We start from the raw sequence: 21,692 nt of genomic DNA, 5'->3' as shown, positions 1-21,692 counted from the left end.
ATTATAAAACATTGAAAAATGTTCTAACCATGAGCCTAAACCAGGATATGCACCGGCGTCTAAAATGCAACTACAATTGCAATTACTTTAGGGGGTGGTTCACTTCATGAGCTGGTTACTGTGACACAGCTGCCACTCAGGAATGTCTATCATACCAAAATGTCATCTACAGACATGGACATTTTCATAAATTATTACTAAGTTCAGCCACCTTGAGTGATACTGAAATGTGGTCTGGCCCATGGACTGATGTAGTAGAGTAAAAGTAGACAGTGGCATGAAAAGGAAATACTCATGTAACGTACAACTACCTCAAAATTGTACTTAAATACAGTACTTGTACTTCGTGTAATACATCACATCACTGCAACACAGTTTTCCTGTTTGTGGCTTGTCCTGGTCTTTTATTTTGAAGACTGTGAACGGAAGTAGCATTTTATTTTGAAAACGTAACAGGAAGTGGCTAGCTTAACTGCGGCTAGCTTGACGCTTATATGTTTTCTGTTCCCTGGGGCCACAGTGTTTTCAACGGGACTCAACTCACTACTTACTGGACTCGCCATGGCCGCTTGACCCAGGCTGAAATAACCCTTTTCCGTTATTATTTGTTCGAAACATTTGCACAGACTTTTCCCAGACAAACTTTTGTCTTTTGTGTAGTTTTTATGTCAAGAAATAAGGATGCAACCCCCACCAAGAAAGGTGAGTTTTCCCGTTGTAACTTAGCCGTTGAAGCTAACGTTACTTGTCTGGAAACGTTCTCGACGAAGTGGTGCATATTTAATGGTTGGAAATGTACGCTTTGTTGCTGGTGGGCTGGCATAAACGAGAAACTTGCCTTTTTATCCTGAAAATATTCTCTAGTTTGTCGTCTTGCAAGTTTCATTAGCTTCTCGTGTTTCTTTATATAGCGGCGAGCTAAGAAAAAGTTGTTTTAGAAAGTCCCATGTGCCGCAATTTTTAAGGAGAATAGCCCCGTTAACGCACCCGCTCCCTCTCGATTGGAGAGAAACGGTCCTGCCAAAATACTTTAAAAAAGGATCAAAATAACTAGTTTTCCATGTGGACGTTAAAAACAGGCTCACATATTTTAAGAAATAGCGTTACAGAGGTGTTGTGTTACATCGGCGCTCAAGTGATTCGCCAAGCAACTCTTAAGTTCAAGTAAATACCAAGTTTGGTTCACACAGTGGAGCCAGATCATGGCAAAAAAGTTAGGATTGTATCCAAATGAAATGCAGTTTGGGTTTTCTGTCTAAGCCGATTTTAAGAGTAGATCCACATTTATTTTAAACGTCACAACTTAAGAAATGCTCTGTCATTTAAGTTGCGTTTAGGGCTGTGTAACTGTAAATTGACAGTTTTCTCTAAGTAGTTTGGTGCACTTTTTTTCTCGTACTAGAAAAGTCTGGTGGAAAAGTACAAAAACAACTATTGTCATGTGTTTATAGCTGAACGTAAAAATAGCTTACCTAGCTTGTGAGTCAACTAGTGTTGAAGCGTTTAAGACAGAGACATAGACGTAAAGACGCAAATCTGAGCAAAAGTCTGGCTCTGTGCGAAAAAATGTTCATGTGGGATCATATTTCAATAACATGGCCCAGCAGCACAGAACATTGACCAATCCTACTCCAGTACGTTTTGTAATTGTAATGATGTTAGATGGACTCAAATTAATGCAGGTTTAGCTTATTTTATTGTTTAATAACAAGGATATGGTGACGAATTTAAGATTTTTATGCATCATAATGTTGTATATTTGGACATTTGGATTGCCTACCATTTGCAGTGAAGTAAAATCAGTTTGTTCTGACAGTCATGGGAAAAGTTATATAAAAAACTTCCTTGAGTATATTATGAAGTCCAACTTGGCTCATATATTGATAGATAATTTTAGTATGTACCTCGGTTTAAAATACAATGGCAAAGTTGCAATCATTGAACTTAAATCTGATTTATAATTGAAATGAGGAAGAGAAAACTGTTTTCCTGTTGACAACACTCCCAGTTATCAGAAATGTGATCACTGTACTTCCTAATTTATCTTATGGCCAATCAGAGGCCCATAGAGACTCACTCTCACCTTGATATTGAGTGGAGCTTACTTTCATTACCTACTTAATGCTGTACAGTCACTGTAGAAGTAAAAGAATAAAAATCACCAAATAAACTGAACTTGGAAAAATGTGTGAAGTCGACCAGGTGTCATTAGGCTGTTAAATTATGTGTTTAAAAGAAAAGCATTCAGGTAGGAGCTTGTTTTATATCCTGCTTGTAGCACCAGTGCTATATTTTAGGGCTGCAACTAATCATTATTTTCAGTATCTATTAGTCTGATTAATTAATGATGAAAGATGACATCGTAAATTGCTTGTTTTGTCCAAAACCCAAATATATTCCCAGAAAAATGCACCAAATACTTTCAATAGAGGAGTCGAAACTAAGGAATATTTTTCACTTTCACTAGAGGAATAATGTTTTGATTCATTGCCGGGTATTTTTATTTCAATCGACTAATTACTTCAACTCTTCCATGAAGTGCACACGGAATAGGTCAACTTCAGGTGTCAGTGGATCTCTGGGGAAAGTAATACTGTAAGTCAACTCACTGGTTGGCCAGTAATACCAGTCAGCTGTCTGGTTCTATCTTGTGTTATTGGCTCTGCAGCACCAGGGAATCATTTGGAATTTTTGTGAAGCAGACTTAAAACTCGCACCAGTGAAGCTTTGAATCCCTGTGTTATTTGTACTCACTACAACATGTACTTCAAGACACTTAAAGCGAGATCTTCTAGTATCAGTTTTTTCTTCCTGATACCGATTCTGACACCTCAACTCACTTATTGGCTGATGCAGAGTACCAATTCAATACCACAGCTTTAAAAAAAAAAAAAGAATAAATAGGTAACAGCTGTACAATACTAACTCTGACACATACACAGAATGAATATAGAACTTTCTTTTATCCAGTGTAAAATAATGCCAAATTTCAGACACTTTGCTAACGGCTAACCTTCCTCTTTTTACTGGAAATCAGTTATATTTTTGCCGCTTTAAAACAGTAGCTGCCTGTGGCTGCACAGTGCAAGTTGCGTTATAGGCTGCTGTTTTTGGAACAAAGAATTAATTTCTAGGAAAGCTAATGTTTTATACAGGTTTAATGTATTAATAAGTATTAATAAATTCCACAGTATGGGATCAGTGCACAGACTTGCACACACGCTGGTACCCAATCCAGCATTTTAGACAGGTATTTCTGATACTGGTATCAAAGAACTGCTGCTGCAACTGTTGATTGTTGTCATTATTGATTAATTTTGATTATGTTTTCTCGACTGATTAGTAGTTTGGCCTTTAAAACACCAGAAAGCATTGATCTGATGTCATCAAATTTATTGTTTTATCCAACCAATGGTCTAAAACCTAAAAAAATGTAAATTTATTATCACATAACAGACAAAACAGAAGCAGTGTCTCACATTTCAGAAGCATGACTAGTGAACATTTGCCATTTTTAGTATGAAACTTACCAGATATTTTATTATTGACCGACTAATTGTTTCATTCTCAAAGGAATAAACACATTTCCCTCTGACTAATACTCATTGACCACACTGTTGCGCTGGGTGACATGTTTCTTTATTACCACGAACACGCGCTGTAGTTTATTTTGACTTTATCCCATATACACCATCCTGCTTTCCCAAATGCTCACGAACGCATTAAATGTGGATTAATCTGCCACTTAAAGTAGTGCCCTTCAAATGTACTGTTTCTTCCTGTTTGTTTGATTAAAAAAAGAAACAGTTTCCAGCTGTTTAAATTAAACTATATGTTCATGACCCATTCTTAAAGATTTCTGTCTTCAGTAGGAACAAATGGACTTGTGGTTGTGTCCCTCAGACAGAGGAGGGAAGTCGGAAGGTTTCGAGACACTGAGTAGCACATTTGTGTTACTAGAAATATATAAAATAACACCAGCCTCATCCTTTAAGCTCGATTAGCCATTATAGCAGTGATTATCAATTAATTTGCACATTACTTAATCTATTGCTTTGTTTTTAGGAAATTCCAGTACAAAGTGACCTTTAAATTGCTTGTTATCATATGACCATTCATTAAGTTTACAGTCATATGTGGCAGAGAAGTTAATTAAAGCCTCACATTGCTTGGTGGTTAATTTTTATATCTCCATTTTACTTGTGATTATTGAATTTTAATCTGGCTCATAATTGAAATAAGGAGGGGAAAAAACCTGTTGACATCACTCTCAGTTATCCATAATGAGACCTGGTCACTGCACTTTATAATTTATCTCACAGCCAATTAGAAACCCAGAGAGATTGACTCTCACCTCAATAATTAGAGCAGCTCATTTTCACAAACACCAATTGTGAGCTCAGCTGGATCAACACTTGCCTCTTGAGTCGTTAGTATCCTGGAAGGTGTTTAAACAAAGCGAAGAAATCCTCTTTGTCTTTAACAGCTGAAAAAAAGGAGTTGTCATAACTCTTGAGATTATTTTTAAAAAACTAATCTTTTCTTCTCCCCTGAAGGTCCGGGTCACCCAGGAGCTGAAACACACTCACGCAGAGCAGATGAGCAGATTACACATCAAACACCAGACAGAGTGTGACCTCCTGGAAGACCTGAGGTGAGCAGTCAGAGGTCAAACTGTGGACATGGTGGACTGCGGAGTACCTTTTTATATTCACTTGATTACGGGATGACCCAGACAAAAAATTCTGTGCACATGACTTTTGTTTTCCACACAAGAACGCAAAAAAACTTCCAAATGCTCAGACATGTCAGGCCAGTAGGTGGCGATAAAGTCTATATTAGTGATGTGTCGAATACCAGAGAAGAAGACATTCTGCGCATATGTAGTGAGCTTATTTTTCTTTGGTGGTAGTAACAGGCCTCCAGGGAGTGCGCCGGGCATTGAAACCAATTTTCATAGTGGCCAGTTTTGGTCTCTGTTGCTAATATATCCGTTTATGGCAACTGTACAGGGGCAGATTTTTTTTTTTTTAATAAGTCATCTGTAATTTTTTTAAGGCTTAAAGTCAAGCATAATTAAGGGCGAGTTGCTGATAGTGTCCTCAGCCTCTCAGTCAGATCCATCCATCGCTCCTCCACAGCACCAGCCCGTCGCCCAAAAACGGTCACTTTTGGCTGCAAAAAAACCAAGATGGCAATAGCCATAATGCTTCAAAACAGGAGTCCACAGACCAATGGGTGATGGCACACTAGCTATGTCCATTATTTTTACAGTCCGTAATCTGGACAGGCAAAAACTGAGACTTTCAGAAACAGTGACACATAAATTCTCGCTTGATTCCCAGTCTGGTCTTATTAGTCAAGATGTGTAATTTCAAAACATTCCAGCAAGGTCTCCATACCTTTTGTGATTTCATTCTTCTTATGTGGTTAACGTTACGCCTTTCTCATCACCATGGCTTCCTCTCGCTGCCTTGTCTGCCATATACTCACGTGTTACTTCCAGTAACAGTTACACCTCGTCGCCAGTTTAATCAAAAATCTCTGTTCTTATTTTATGTCATTTCCATAGTATTTTCTGTAATTGAGCCACAACTGCAGAGTACACAATCTGCTTCCTGTTTACACTGGCACGCACATGCCTAGTGTGTGTGAACGGTCATTTGATGGGCATTCTAGGGGTGTTAGTATGGACGGAGGTTACTTCAGAAACGGTGCTAAAATGCTTGTAAATACAAAAGTACTACTATGGATGTGTCCTAAGTTGCCAACACTTTCTACTGACACTCATCGTGTTGGGAAAGTTTCCTGGAGGTTCACCGAGAGTCCTCATCCTCGAAACATGCAATAACAGTGCTTCCACTACTACTGTTAAAGCAGAACATGAATTGATGTAGCCGCATGAGACAGTGGCAGTGATAGCAGAACATTTTACACGAGCCGTCAGAAGCTCCCGTAGGTTTAAGTTATCTAACTAAACACTTAAAGCGCTGAGTAACACTTAAGGACACGCTAAAAAACAGACTTTTAAAAAACTTGCTAGTCTAGCAACATCAAGGCTGCAAACAACCCGTAATCCAGCTCTCTCTGTCGGAGCCACTGTCTCCATTCAAAAAAACGGTCTGCTTTTGTGTATATGTAAATGTAATTTTCTTATATAATACTGTTTCCAAATATAATTTCCAGCCTGTACGTTAAAACATCCTATAACAGTTAATTAAAGGGTTAGACCTGCTTATCCATACATCCAGTTAAAAGCCAGGCAGTTGGTGTTTCCTCTGACAGCATAATACAGTTTGTGTTCTTACACAGATGCAGGATTGATAAATTCTACGCTATCTGTCTCTTGCCCTTTGATTTTATACATTTTATAGAAGTAAATATTTAATATTCGTCTGGTTCTTGTGTCCTGTGATTGTTTGACAGTTTGGTTTTCCACCATTTGAACAACAGCGACTTAAATCCAAAGATTAAAGTACATTAGTGTTTAAGATTTTTGGATCAGGCTGAGTAAACAAACAGAGACACACAGGCAGCTTTAGCACTGTGTTCAGATGCGTAGGCATTTTAAAGGTTGAAAAGCCAAGAGTTGTGGTTGTGTTTTCAGCCTTAGTGTTGGGTCGAGTTGACAGCCTACTGGCTCCCCACTTCCTGTCTGTGGTTGGTGGCAGAGCTCTGAACCTCCAAACAGCTGGAACTTAAGGTCATAGAGAGCTGCCAGATGTTCTGACTGGCCTGAATCGTTCGCTGTGGGAGGCTCAGTAACATTCGTCTGCCAGAAACAATGTGAAACTCGACTGGTACAGAACTCGCAGGGGTCACTCCCTGATCTCGGACGAGAAATGATTCAGCAAACTGGAAATGGCATCTGCTTGTCAGCAAAGGCTCTGTTTAGGGAAAATGTCAGGAAGTGAGCGTGGGGGTCAGCCTTGGAAATGCAGAGAAAGAGGAAGGGAGCAGGCTAAAAGAAGAGAGGGAAGCTCCCAGGAAGTCAGCCAGATTGTTTAGAGTCGGGGTGGAGTATTGCAGTCAAGTCTCGACATGTTTAATGACTTAATGATAATTTTGAGGCAGACAAGTCTTTCCCAGGGCGCTGACCTCTCTTCTTTTCTGGGACTTTTGTTTAAATTTAGCTTAAATCATTGTCAGCTTTGTTACTGTTATTGTAAATCAAGCCTGAAACACCAGTGCAAAAACAATATTTACTGACATACCTCACATTTCTCAGCACATTTTAGGATTTGTATATGTATTTGTGAAACCAGCCATGTTGGACTATTTCAAACATTAGCAGGACACTTTTTGTTGGTCTGTAAGAATCAAAAAGTGCTCTTGCATCAACGTTTTATGAGCATGCAGCGGGAAACCCATCATATCAAAGGCAATAAAAGCAAGTGCCTCAGCTGCAGAAGCCTCAGTAAATCTGACTAAAGACTACAAAATTGCTCCACAAAATAACCCCCTGAATGCATTAAACAACAGCGTGCGAGCACTGACTTGAGACGCTCAGTTCAGAGAGGACTGCTGTCAGACTGTATCATTAGAATTATCCACGTTATTCACCACAGGAAGAGCGAGGCAGCCGAGGAGGAGACAGGGGAAATGGCAGGGAAAATACAAACAATCAGCATAGACAGACAGCTGGACTTTCTATGCTGACAGATGGAGAAGTGGAAGTTTGGTTTTGGGGGCTGGCTTGACATAAAGAAGAACAAACTGTAAACAAATATGATTGTATCAAAGATGGGAACTCAGTAAGCACTGTAACACATGAACATAAAATGTGCTGCTTTCACACCCAACTTGTTTAGTTTGGTTATTTCGGTTCATTCGGGCTTGTGTATAAGCTGTTAATCATCCTCTGTGGATCAAACAACCAATCCAGTCTGAGACAGCTTGAAATGAAGGATTTTGGCTCTGTTTGTTTGTGGTCTGAAAGCAAATGGACCAACCACAGGACTTCTTGATAGTAGAGATTAGATTCTTTGCATGAATTTAAAAGGTTAACTACTGTTTGGTAGTGCAGAAATTTTTTCCATGATTGATCAAAAACTAGCAGCTTTTCTGTGTACTTCGGCACATTAAGTCCTTTAAAAAGGGCGTTGGAGCATTGTGGTAGCTAAGTAATTGCACTACATGCCGATTCCAGCGTTGGGATCTTTGTTGCATGTTGTACTGCCTCTCTTTACCTTCATTTCCAGTCTGTCTGAACTTTAAAAAAATGGATACTGAATCGCAGTCACAATATTAGTCTAATAAATTAGATTATGTTCCTGCATTGTTGAGCTCTAGTCTGTTCCAAATGAACTGAACTACAGGTGGCAAAGCACCCTAGTGTCTGGTTCAGCACAGTATTAGCCTGATCATAGCTCAACACGTGGGGCATCGGAAACAGAAATGTGGGCAGCAGGTAACGCCGCATCTGGGACGCCTCATAATTTTTCTTACTGAGTCCAACAAACTTCACAACTTGTTTCGTAAACATGGTGACGCAAAGGAGGACTCTTATTGGTGCTACGAGGTGGAACTGTAAAAACGAAGGATTGGTCAATCGGTTTATCTTTCTTTTTTGGCTTTTCGAAACACAAGATAGCCACTATCACAGACAACAGTTCGGCCATACCAGTGTAGTTATCTTGATCAGAAATGTCGTGATTAGGGGTGTAACAGTTCTCCAAATGCAAGGGGTCCCGATGACAATACCAACACTGGAGGCAGCAGAAGTTGCTCTTTTGTCACCTGAAATCTGGGCATAATCCCAGATTACTTAATGGCACAAGGTGATTGTCTCTTTAAAATACTTTTGGCTGCAGGAGAAACCCAACTCAACCAAGGACGACTGGTGTGAAATCATCAGTGTAATGAATGGAGAAACTAACTTCTTACCTCACTGGAATAATGTGACCTTTGCTTTACATGCAACAAGATTATACCTCTATAATTTTTTTTGTTTTTGTTTGATATATTGCCCCTCTTAAGATGGTGTTATTCACAGTCCCTCTTTTCTTCTCTTCAGGACTTTTAGCCAAAAGAGGGCAGCTGTAGAGAGGGACTACGCCCAGGTAAGTAAATCTTAACTCTTTGTTGCCTCTCACAATGCTACTGATGCTTGTTAACATCATAGCTACCCTGCCTTGTCATTTGTGTTGCTTAAAATACAGTTAGTTTTTATGATACTGTCCTTTAAAGACACCATGTGACAAGTCGGGGTTGAGGATGTGGTCCTAAGGAAACTCTTTGTTCCTGTGCGGCCAGATAGCTCATGAGTGGTAACCAGCCACAGAAAAAACACCACAACAGAAAGAGAGAAACAACATCCAGTAGTGATCCGCTGGCTCGTTTCCTCCTCGCTGTGTTGTTTTTGCCCGCAGCTTCCTGGAGACGTCAGTTGACCGTCTGAAAAACCCCTTCTTGCCTTTTTGGCTCTGTTCAGGTTTTGCAGTGTGGTGAGGAATGTCCACCACCACTGTGAAGAGAGGGTGCATGTCTGTAGTTATCCAACCAGCCACCTTACATGTCTGTTTGCCCATGTGGATGTGGTCCAGAGGGGAGGTTCATAAAGGTGGCTCAGAAAAGCAGCGCTTGTTGTGAAAGGCCTGAGCCAAACAAACTGAACCAGGTCTCATAGAGCCAGCGGTGGAATGTAACTAAGTACATTTACTGAAGTACTGTACTTTAAGAAGCAGTGTGTAGAATTAAGTGACATCTTGCAGTGAGGATTGTGGATTGCAACCAGCTGAAACTTCTCCTGGTTAGACTTCTTTCAGTGTTCTTTGTTCAGGAGGTTTTTACAAGCAGCCGAATTATCTGCAGAGGTCTCTTCTTTATATGCTGTTTTCAATCTAAGATGGGCTCATGGGGTTAAACCTACACCTTAAATTGATTACAGCCAGTCAAACACACTCTCAGATGTACACACGTAGATTGCAAAGCGCTTGTTCTCCATTCAAAACAAGATAAAAGGGAAGACAATGTGTTTCTGACTCTTTTTGAAAATTTCTAACACCTGTTTGTACATTATTTATATTGCTCGGCTGGGTCCATGTTATCATGTCACCCTATATAAAAGATTCACATTGTCTCCAAACAAGGAGAGAGAAGAAGAAAACCTCAGAGTTACTGTAAAAAAAACCAACGACTTTTATTTCATTGATCCTTGATTGGTTGAACCAGAGCAACACAAAGTCTTCTGGCTCATTTCGCTGTGGTACACTTCCTCCTGGACTTATTCCTGATTGGGATTGTGAGCATGTGTCTGGCAGCTGAAATGTCAGTGTAGTTATCAAGTCTCTGCTGTGTTGGCACATTTAATGGGCAGGAAAAAGTGCATTACACAAAAGCTTATTAAACTAAAATGGGATTATTTTATTTACAGGTATATAAATGTTGCATGAATGCAGTGAGAGTGTAAAAAAGAACAGTCAAACTGTGGCGTGTTTGTATCCAGTGGAGGGTCAAGATAAGCCTGCAGGCAAGCTTTTGTAACCCTGTGCATGTGTGTTTTATTGGATGTGCATGCCCAAGTTATACCATTGTTTTGAAAGTCAGATTTAGTCAGAACTCAGCAACGCAACACATTTCTGTCTTCCCACACTTTGTCATTATCAAAGCTGGATGCATCTGATGAATTTCAAGGTATTTCACCAAAGTTTCATCAGACTGACTTCAGCAGATTTGAAACCCCTTCAGGGCTTTTCAAAGTTTTGATGACTGAGTGACAATTTAGGGAGACGGCATTAAACAAGATGTCTTTTCATCTCACCTTCACATTAAACTGCAGAGTGTTCGCTAACCTAAGATAACAGCATTGATGACAGAACATAATTCCCGTGACACTCGAGAGCTGCCACTGGTTGCATTTATAACCAGTAGCTTTCTACAAGTTGTCATTTCTTAACTGACAGAGGCTCGTTTGGGGCACAGTTTGACACAAGGGCCGACTGAGTAGTGTATTAGATGTAAGCTATTGAAAGTGAAAGTAATGAAACAGACCTTTGTTGATTAACATATATTGCATGCACAGGGTTGTATGCTCGCGTTGCTCAAGAGGTTGAAATTTTTCATAAAAGTAAAAGGTTATTTTCCATGACCTTTCAAATGAATATTGTGTTGAGAAAATGCAGACATTTTCTTAAATATATATTATATTTCTATTTATTGTAATTTTTTTTTTTAAAGCACATAGCATGGACATAGGAAGTAGAGGTACTGAGGGTCCTAAAACCAGACACTCTGAAACCATTGATTTATAAAAAACGTTTAAACATAGTGTTAAAACTGTAGTGTTTCTGCTTTCTTACTGGGATACAGGCTACATGTGTAGTACGCCTACACACATATTTGTGAGGAGAGAGAGACTTTGATTGATCATGAAGTCCAATGTTACTCTACAGTTCTCTGGTTTATCAGTGAAGTGTATGAACTATGCTGCAGACTGGATTCTCTTAACAGTGAAGGTATAAAATGTCTGTAATGTCACAGCACTATTACTACACAGCACTACTACATTTTTATAAACACATCTGTTGGCTCAAGGCACATCAAGGTGCCATCACACCGTTGCACTATAGACTAAAACTACCATGTAGAAAAGGGATGTACTATCGATTCACCTCATACACAAACAAACCCTCGCCTCAAGCAAACAAGCGGCTCTGTTTCACACACGTAGCGTGAAGCTGTTCAGTATGGGCGTATAGCGGTAATTTCTTTCATCGCACAGACTGATTTTTGCATTGCTCTTGCAACATGTGTCATACTGTACAGCCCTGATTTTAGGGAGTTGGACAAAATGTTTTCGAAGGTTGCACTTCAAGCAACTATGCCCTAGACTGTGGTAATGCAGCTCAAAGTTTAATCAACAGAAAATAATGTTTTGTTTTTAAAGCTAAAAATGCCAAACAGAATCACTGCTTTCAACTTCTCAGGTGTGAAAATTTCCAGTTTTTCTTGTGTTAAAACTGAATATTCTCTGTAGATCTGTGCTTTGGAAAACTTTTCACTGATTTATTTTACATTTTATGGACCAAATGATTCAGAGATTTATTAAGACAAATTCAGACAGATTAATGGATGATGAAAGTAATCGTTAATTGAAAACCTAAAATGCAGAAAAAAATGTAGTAGAGGAATAGGATATGGACTTAATCTTGTGACAGTAGTTATTAGACGCTGGTAATATGAGCTGAGAAAATTTAGCACCAGATAGATGAATAATTGATTTATTGAATACATGTCAAAACATTTGCTGGTGCCACCTTCCTGAATGTCTTTATTTTCTGTGTACATTAGTGTACATTGAATATGTTTGGCGTTGAGACTGTTGATTGGACAAAGCAAGCAATCTGAAAATGTCAACTTGGACTGTGAAGCATTTTTATGGGCAATTTTTTGGATTTCCTTACATTTAATTGCCAAAAGTATTAATTAATAAATTGTAAAAATTGGAAAATAATGGTTTCTTCCAGCCCTTAAATGAAGAAAGTGTCCTCATTGTGTGCCTCAGTTTGAAAGGTGTTCTCTGTGTCTGGGTTGTGCTGCCTGTTAGTTATGTGACCAATTAGACACCCGCTGCCAATAGTTAAATCAAAGTGGGTCAGAGTGTCTCTGGAACACTTCGCCCCCTTTGGTTACACCTCCCTCTCCCCTCTATTTATTTATTTTTTTCAAATCTCCTCTCTTTAGGGTCTCCTCCACCTGCAAGCTGCTTTAGCCATTAGCCGATTGCTATTCAAATCACACATTTGTGATAAAATGTCCTCCTCTGTGTGGCTCTTCCTCTGCCTCGTCCTCGCATCCCCTCCTCCTCCCCTTCACTTGTTCCCATCACACTATTCAGGAGTGTCCACTAGGCTAGCTCAGTCTCCATCTGAATCCCACAATGGCCGGGTTTGTAGCGGCTTTGAAGCTTTGGCACCGAGATCACCAAGACCAATGAGTTCAGAGCTGCGGCCTAGCCTGTCTCAGGACTGCATGACAGGGCTGGTCTTTTCACAGTGGACAGAGGAAGGATAGATGGGCTCATTTCCTTGATGGGCACTCTTTGGGGACTAAAGCACAAATCACTTGGGTGAGCAAAAACACAAAAAACATTTAAAAAGTGGTGTTTCTTTTTAGTATGAAGAGGAAAGCCAGCTTGTATCTGGAACAACAAACATACTTAATTTGTCCTGACACTTAACACGCTGACCTGTGGTCAGTTATCTAAAGAGCCAATTAAAGTCCTAAAAGATTCTTTAAAATTATTGAATAGTTTTATTCAACTCTACTTTCTTGCAGACACATAGGTTCATATCAGTATAAGGATAAAATAAATATGAAGAAAGGAACACAGAGATGTCACTGGAGTACCATGTGTCACTCAGTTAATGCCATTATAATTATTTTTTTTAATCAGATAATCGACACGTCTGTACATAAAATTCCTCAGCACAACATGAAGGTTGGGAACATTACTCGTCACAAACGTATGGCTTTCACTTGTCCATCTCGGGAGCTTAAGCAAGACTCTGAATGCATCATTAAATGCCACCTGAAGCGTTTTCATTTTTGCTATCTGTAACTGCACCCCAAGTGGGCTGTGTGTAGTGGAGTACTTTAAAAAGGTTTGTTTTAACATCATCTGTACACATGTGAAACTTACGTGGTAGCACATTAGCTTGTGCATCGATTTTGCATACTGGTGCTGCACATCAGAGCTGTATATTCCTTATGAGTGCAAAACATGAACAACAACTTGTTCATGATCTGATTCATTTTTCTTTTTGATATTCTGTGGATGTAAGTTAGTTTTCTTTACCTGTCTTGACTTCTTAGCTGTATCACTGCTGCTCTTTTTTCTTTTGCACAGTAAACACAAATACCTGCACATTGACTATCAGTTTTAGAAGTTCTTGCTGATTATAACCAAAGTAGTTTTAGCTGTTGTTCTACAAAATAAATTAGTCATTTATTTCAGCAGTGTTCTAGTTTATTTTGAACTCATGTTGCAGATTCTTTGAATGTCATTTTGGAGGAATTTTTGTAGGACTTCCCTCTCTGAAAGTCAAAGATTTGACTCAGCAGTCGGAGAGCCCCCTCTTGACAGAGATTCCTCAAATCAAGCAGTGAGTTTACTTCTGGGTACGTTTCAGTGCCCAGATTTAGCAGCAGAGCGAGCGCTCCTCGCCTCTACACTGCTCTCTGGTACAGGCAGCTGCAGACACAGTGCCCGTGTAAGTTTGAGTGAGACAGAGCTGTCTCCGTCTCACTCTGGGTCTGTGTCTGCCCAGAGGAACAGAAGCTTGACCCGTTCAGGCTCTGAGATGACATTATCTTCTGCCTTCTGCTTAGAAGTGGTGACTTCACAGCTCACAGGAACTTAATATGACACAATCTCTGGCTTTTGTTTGATATCTAGTATTGGCAAACGATGTTGTACATTTCTTATCCTTATCTTATTTATTGTCTCTTATCTTTGGCATAGTTAGCATGCATTAGCTCGAAGGGCTAACTTGTCTTGTTTACTATATTACTTGAACGTCACTGTTACTCTGAACGTCCGGCTGAACCCTGTTCAAACTCTCAAACTTTTTATGGAGCAAAAGGAACAAACAGTTCAATATTCGTATTGAACAACTCAATCTGATTTGACTGACATAATCCTCAGTCGGGTACAGCCATGCTTTTGTTTATTTTGAGCTCATGTTGGGATTTAATGAATGTCATTTCATAGGAACTTCTTTTTCCACACCATTTTAAAACATTTTGGCAATTACTATCACTCCACCTCTCACCGCTTCCTACTAAAAGTCTTCCTGATGTTGAGTAGATTATTTGTGCCATTAAACAACAGTTTCACATTATTCAAGTCTATCAGTAAACAGTACCCCTATTGAAAGGAATAGTCCACCCAAAAAACAATATATAGCACTCACCTCCTTTGGTGAGGACTGTGGTCCCAGAAAAAGTTTTCTGTTGAATGCCATTTAGGAGAGCAGACAGATTTTGACTCAGGCCAAACGAAAGACAGCAAAAAAGTTTATAAAACGTCCACAAAAATGTCTCAAAATTCCTGTGCAGCATTATCTGAGGTGTCTTATATCCATTTGTGGGCTCATGGAAATCCAAATGATACTATTTTCGCTAAACAAAGCATTTGTTGTGAGGAGATGTTTTATAACCTTTCTTTGGCTGTCTTTCATTCAGAGTCCTTCAAAGCCTGTTTGCACTGATACGCTTTCATTTCTCAGTTGCTCTGCTCTCCTTGATAGAAACTTTTAGTGGGACCATAGAGAGCTTAGTACTATACAATTTATATTCCTGTCAGCAATTTCAGTGTAAGTGATGGGGGACAAAATCTACAGCCCTCATTCTGTACAAAAATGTGATTCTGCTGAAGACAAGTTAAGTGTCTTTCGAACTTTTCACTGTCTTGGTACGAAATTCCGTCTTTGTCCTCAATCAGAAAGTGTTTCCTTGCTGAGCTGCAGCAGAGGCATGGTAACACAAAGCAGTAGATTACTACATTTATACACTGACTCTGTTTACATGCAACAAACAGGTTACTGTGAGCAATCAGGTCAAGTTTCAACTTCTTTATTGTCATGTGGGCAACAATTACAGAGAAGCAGCCGTTGGCATGGAAAATCTGGCTCTCAGGCTCCCTTCAATAGGGCTTTTTGAATTATACAAGTAAATTGACAGTACAAGATATAAAATAGTGCATAAGTAAAAGAATAGGGATTAAAATAACATAAAATGATATAAATTTGTGGTATACAGTACTTGCAAAATGAATAAACTTAAGGAATATAGTTAATGTGTGTGCGTGATGACAAGTAAAAATCAAAAAAACAGATGTCCCACAGCCTGGTTAAGACAGGAAACCAGAGTTTACCTACACTGCAGTAACCTGGTTATTGTAAAGCCTGTTTACATGCAATCACATTTCTGCTGTACCCCCTGCTGCAGTGTTCCAGTAACTCAAATGCAGAACTTTGACTGTAGCAATTAAGAAATGCAGTAAAGTTGGGCAACCTTGAAGAGACAAATCTATGCAGCAGAAGCTGAAATATCCAGATATTTGGTCCCCAGCACAAATGTATCTCCAAAAATGCTGCATCCTACAACCCCCATGATGCAGCATGATAGCTAGATGAAAATCCACATCTTTCAAACTCCAACTGCCAGTCTGTCACCCCCGTTTATTGTTTTATTCATTGTGGTGTAAACCAAATAATTATGGCGATGATTTCTTTGTTCCAACCAGTTTTTATTGTGACAGGCTGAACCCAAACAAAATCCCTGAACAAAACAAATTGGGTTAGTTAAGCCAATTAGCGGTGGCTTTTATGAGTATTTCTAGCCAGCAGCATACTTGTTAAATCCCTCTTAGATCATCTGCACAAGGCTAAAAATATTCATGCTCTTTCCATCAGTTTATTCTGGTTGCATTTCTCTGACATACCAAACATGCACTCAGAAACATCAGAGATATCCTCCTCACTCTTTTTTTTTTTTTTTTTTTTGTTTACTCTGTCCTGCTATTTCAGCTCTTCAAAGGTTAACCTCACTTTTGGACTGAGTTGGAGCAACCTAATATATCTCCAGGGGTGAATGTGGTCTGAATATATTGCATTTTTCTTCCCAAAAATTGAGCATAAAACCCAGCATCTGGGCCAACCTCTAGACTCTGGTTAACAGGTGAACGAGTCCATGTGGCATTGAATCACACGATCATCTAAAAGTGATTTTTTAATGAGCGTGGATTTTAAAGGTAGTGTTGTGTATCTAAGAAAAGTTATTTTTCACTGGCTTTACTCCTTTTATGTTTGGAGGGAAAGTGTCTCCTGATGTCTACGTCCTCTGGCTGCCTGGTGGTTTATAGGACAAGGTCAGGGGGAATGCAGTTTTCAGAGCAGGTCCTGTGTGAAGATGAGATGCAGGAAATGTGTGTTGGTGTCAAAGGTGAAAGGTCATCCCTGTTTTTTTACCTCTTCTCTTCCAGGCCCTCCAGAAGTTGGCAAATCAGTATCTAAAGAGGGAATGGCCAGAGAGTGTGACAGAAGAACGAGCAGACCACAGGTAACAACTTTCTCCACTGCGGGTACATGATGTTGATCAGGCCTGTCCTCTGAAGCAGAATTGTGGTCAAAATAAGAATCACATTTTTTTCCATCAAGAATTAAAATCAGGATTTTCTCTCAAGATTCTTAGGCATGAACATCTTTTTTTTTTCATTCCAGTTCATGAATTCCTTTGTAATGGGAAACTGGCAAATGATCTGTACATGTGCTGCTGAATGCAGTGCATGGTTACAATCCAATCAAATGGGTTTACTTTGCTTTGTGGTTGCTTTTTTATGTGTATTAACCCAAAATGGAAATGGAAATGAACTTTGTTGTCCACCTGCCACTGTGGCTGCTTGATTCCAAAATCTACCTGACACTCAATAGAATAACTTTTTTTTATTTTGAATGGTGAGTGAACCAAATTTAGCATATACTTGTACATTGTACCAGCATTTGGCTGGTGGCTGGTGATAATTTCCAACCCTGAAAGGCACTCTTTGAAATTTTGCAAAAATTCCCCAAATTCCAGAACTTCCCTCGGAAATTTTTCGATAATTAACCGGAATTTTCCAGGCCCTATGCAACCCTAGTCATAATGCATACTTGTTATTTATTGATGCAGCTCTGGAAGAAACTAAGAGTGTTTGTTTTGATGCAGTCAATTTTCTTGGTAATGTAAACACGACCCAAATGGAGATCATGATCTTATTTCAATTAATTGTGCAGTATGAGCTCCAAAATGATCATTTGGTTACAGGAAACTGAAGCTACGTACATCCACATTAACCCTTTGAAACTTGAGCAAATTGGCTTGATTTCTTCTAAAAACATGGGTAGAAGACAGTGAGCAGCTTAACTAGAAATGACCCAAAATTAGTAAAAAGATACAAGAAAAAAACCCCCGAAAATTAGCAAGAAAGGATAAGTAAAAAAAAAACCCAACAACAATAAACAAGGAAATGACCTGAAAAAAGGGCTAAAAATGGCAAAATATATACATGTATGTAAATCATAACATAAGCTTGAATATATTATAATAATCATAACTACAGTTTTCTGGACATTCATTTATTCATTCATTCATTTAATTATGTTCCATAACTGCTTATCCTTATCTATTTTCTGTCTTTCTCTATTTTTAATAATTGATTTCAGTTTAGATTTTCAGTTTTTCTTGTAGCTTTTACCAGTTTCTTACTCACTGTCATTTATTTCACGTTTTGAAAAAAATCAAACCAATTTTCTCAGGTTTCAAAGGTTTAAGTGCTTGTGAAAGGTGCCTGAATGCAGCGTAAGAAACTGATATTGATCCAGGTTTCAAAGGGTTAATACGTTTTTGTTTTAAAATGCGTAACTATTGCTAAGATTACGCCGGGGGTCCAACCTACCACGGTCTTTTGGAACCCCCAAAATAGAGACCGGGGTTGCATCTTAGTCTGGACAGACGGCAAGTGAGACTCAGAAACGATGACACAGATGCCCATGTACGCTTCCCCGATTGGGTCTTATCACTCAGAACCAGGGATCAAAATTAGCAGTCGCCAGTCGCCAGAGGCGACTAATTTGAACCCTTTGGCCAGTAAATGAAGTCACCTAACCAGCCACTCTGGGAAGTGAAAAAAATAAGACCAAACTACTGTTGTTGTTTCTCCCGCCCCGGGTTGTGTGTATGTGATGTCATTGGTTGAGCGCCGGTGTCGTACAACAGATCTTCAAGCCCACAACATGCCGCAAAGTGGGAGCTAGAACGTGAGCTTGTAGTTGGAGATCCGCGGTCCGCCATTTCCACGCCCTAGAAAGGCTGATAAGATCCACCGGCACACTGCGTGTCTGTGCTCACTGGCTGCAACAGTTGGAAACACAGAGCGAGGGAATTTTAAGAGCCTACAACAAGAAAGAGGCCAGTTAACCAATGTAAGCGTTCCCGTTTGAGAATTGCTCGAGTGTATTATAGTAATAACACATTGAAAATATACCAAAATGCTATTTATGATTTTTGGCTAGTGAAAAAAATTTCTGGCCAGTAGATTTTTAAAGCTTACTAGCCACTTGGCTAGTAAGCTGTACTTTCAAAACATCAAATGTGTAACATAAAAAAGGAATTCAAGTTTTTACCTGACACAAGGCTGTGACTGATTGCACTCGAGGACCCGGTCACCTCTGGAATAATATTTATGCACTTTTGTTTATATTTGTGTTTTAGGAACATGTACTGTGTATGGAGGGCCTATTTGGAAGGCACAGTCCAGGTCACTCAGTCCAGAATCAGCGCCTGCGATAACTACAAAGTCCAGGTCGCTGATCCAGCCAAGACGGCCCGACTGCAGAAGGAACAGCAGCTGAGGAAGGTGATACAACTCAGTTTTATAACTCTGCTGGAAACATGTTCTTTGTCCCCTGGTCAGTGTCACTGCAGAATAATTTCCAGTGGGAACTTTATATAAACAGCTGGAGTAATACTGATAAACAGTGCAATAAATAATCTGCCAGATGAGAACAGAGGTCACATCAGCTCTTGTTAAGAATGACTGATATCAGCTCAGTATCTGTCCCACACTGGAGCGCTGTGTGTCTGTAGGTGAAGCCTGTTTCCTGTGTCGGCCTCGACTCTGTGCTGAAAAATAACTGGTTTCTGCCGGCCACGCTCCACTCCCTGCAGCCCACAATGCTGCTCTTGTTTGCACTCACCTTTTAGGAGATACAGCTCCTGTATCCCACACGCCATCATGACATTACTAACAACACGTGTTCTGTAGATATATCTAAGAGGCATTTGAATATTTTTCAGGTGGTGCACTGTGAGAATAATAATTTTCATAAATGTAAAGTTGTTTTTCTTTGTTTGTCTCCAACCTGTCTTTCCTTCAGTGTATTGAACAGCTGACGGTGGTTCAAGCTGAGCTGCAGGAGTCGGTGAAGGAGCTTACCAAGAGCAGGAAGAAGTACCAGGAGGCCGAGACGATGGCACAGGCTGTCCGAGAGAAGGCAGAGCTTGACGCCAAGTATGAACCAAATTGCTCCACTATCTTTGGTAGATTATGGTGATGATATCTGTCTGAAAATGGGAAGTCAATCATGGAGATTGACAACATTTCATCCACTACACGTCCAGCCACAAGCATCATGAGTTCTTTGTCGCTTGTAACCTGCAGCTGTCCATGATTTAAATCTAGTTTAGGTTGTTCAGTCATCGTAGGGCTACAGCCATCTGCCACAGCTGTAAGGGGCTCACCTTTGACGCTTTACATTGCTGTGCTGTCATAGTAGGTGTTTCAGGAGGTTTGAGGATGTGTTTAAAGTAATGGGAATATTTCCACCTGCTGAATATAAGTGCTTCCATCTTTCAAGCTAGCATGGTGCTGCTTTTCGATGTACATGTGCATTATAAAAAATGAATCCGGGGATGTGATTGATGGATTTCAAATCAGTGGGAGGTTGACCACAAAAATAAGGTTTATGATCCAGACATATTAAAATACTGTGCTTTTAAATTACATCTGCTCCAGCCTCCTCGACAAAGATCTTGGATCTAAAAGTATGCAAATGTTTTTGATTACAAAAATGTAACCGCTGGACACAAGGTGTCTCCTGCGTCACTGGAAAGTCCATCCTCTATTTATGTGCACAAGTTTCCCCATCACACTTGTGTAAGTTGCATACTGGACACTGATTAGTTAGCAAAATATTTGTGATGTCACAAATTATTCTCTACCTACTCGTCTCAAACCAAGATTCAATGTGAGCATGGAGAAAATTTTCCTCCTTCAGCAGAGGAATGTGAAAACAGTCTTCTAACATCAAACTCTGTAAATCAGCAGGCTAGTCAATAATGAAAATAATCTTTAGTCGCAGTCCAACAAACAACTAATATTCAGGCTTGAGGGAGCCGTCTCTTTTCAACACTTTGTCCTGGCACAACATGAACAGCTGGCACTTTGACTCACCACATAGCAGACATTTTTCTGCCCATCAGGAGAGTTTATTATTGAGCTGAGGCGCAGCTCGGTCAAGTTTTGCCGTCGGAAAGGCTTGGCGTGCTTTCTAATAGTACAATTACTGCTTTCTTTTGGCCTAATGTTGCTTGCACAGATTCTTTTAAAAGGCTTCATCAGTTCATGCTTGTCTGACTAGGCTGGAACTAGTCAGACAAGCATGAACTGATGAAGCCTCTTGGATAAGAGGTGAAACGTCTTCTAAGACAAAACCAAGTCCAGTTGCGTTCGATTCAATTGCCTTGAGAAATCAGAGCAGAAAGATGGAGCTTTTCCTCACAGCGTGAACATGTCTGAATTTCATAAATAGTCAAGTGTTAATTCAGCCATAGTTAAGGGGTGAAAACAGACTTAAGAATTCAAGAGGCTACTTAACTTAATTGGTTTCAGTCAAGTTTTTAAAACACAAGAACACATTACTTCATGTATTATATGTCTCCCTGTTTGATGTCTTTATCTTGCACATGCTTACATACAAAAAGCAGATTAGAAACCGGGTTACCAGGTCAAGAAATCAGTGTTCTTCAGGAGAAATCTAGCAGAGGGAGTCAGATTTCTGTAATCCTGGTTTCTCATTTACATTACATTTATAATAATTTTCTGGCAACTTTTGTGTCCTTTCAACACAGCAAAATGTTGTTTTAAGCCT

The 21,692-nt window shown here is 39.6% G+C and overlaps 1 protein-coding gene across 1 annotated transcript in view; it reads left to right on the top strand.

Moving 5' to 3' along the window:
* The first annotated feature begins 533 nt into the window (after nt 1–533).
* LOC117270991 (F-BAR and double SH3 domains protein 2-like) overlaps nt 534–21,692 on the top strand; it is a 46,008-nt gene continuing 24,849 nt past the window's right edge. Inside the window, exons 1-6 of the mRNA XM_033649054.2 lie at nt 534–702; nt 4,557–4,654; nt 9,017–9,062; nt 16,988–17,064; nt 19,255–19,399; nt 19,920–20,053. Coding sequence (XP_033504945.1) covers nt 682–702; nt 4,557–4,654; nt 9,017–9,062; nt 16,988–17,064; nt 19,255–19,399; nt 19,920–20,053 — 521 coding nt within the window. The 5' untranslated portion in view covers nt 534–681. The remainder of the gene's footprint in view (nt 703–4,556; nt 4,655–9,016; nt 9,063–16,987; nt 17,065–19,254; nt 19,400–19,919; nt 20,054–21,692) is intronic.

The sequence above is a fragment of the Epinephelus lanceolatus genome, chromosome 11 (assembly GCF_041903045.1).
Source record: "Epinephelus lanceolatus isolate andai-2023 chromosome 11, ASM4190304v1, whole genome shotgun sequence".
Classification (NCBI taxonomy): Eukaryota; Metazoa; Chordata; class Actinopteri; order Perciformes; family Serranidae; genus Epinephelus; species Epinephelus lanceolatus.
Note: the sequence above shows the minus strand (reverse complement) of the source record. Positions and strands in the feature narration are given on the sequence as shown.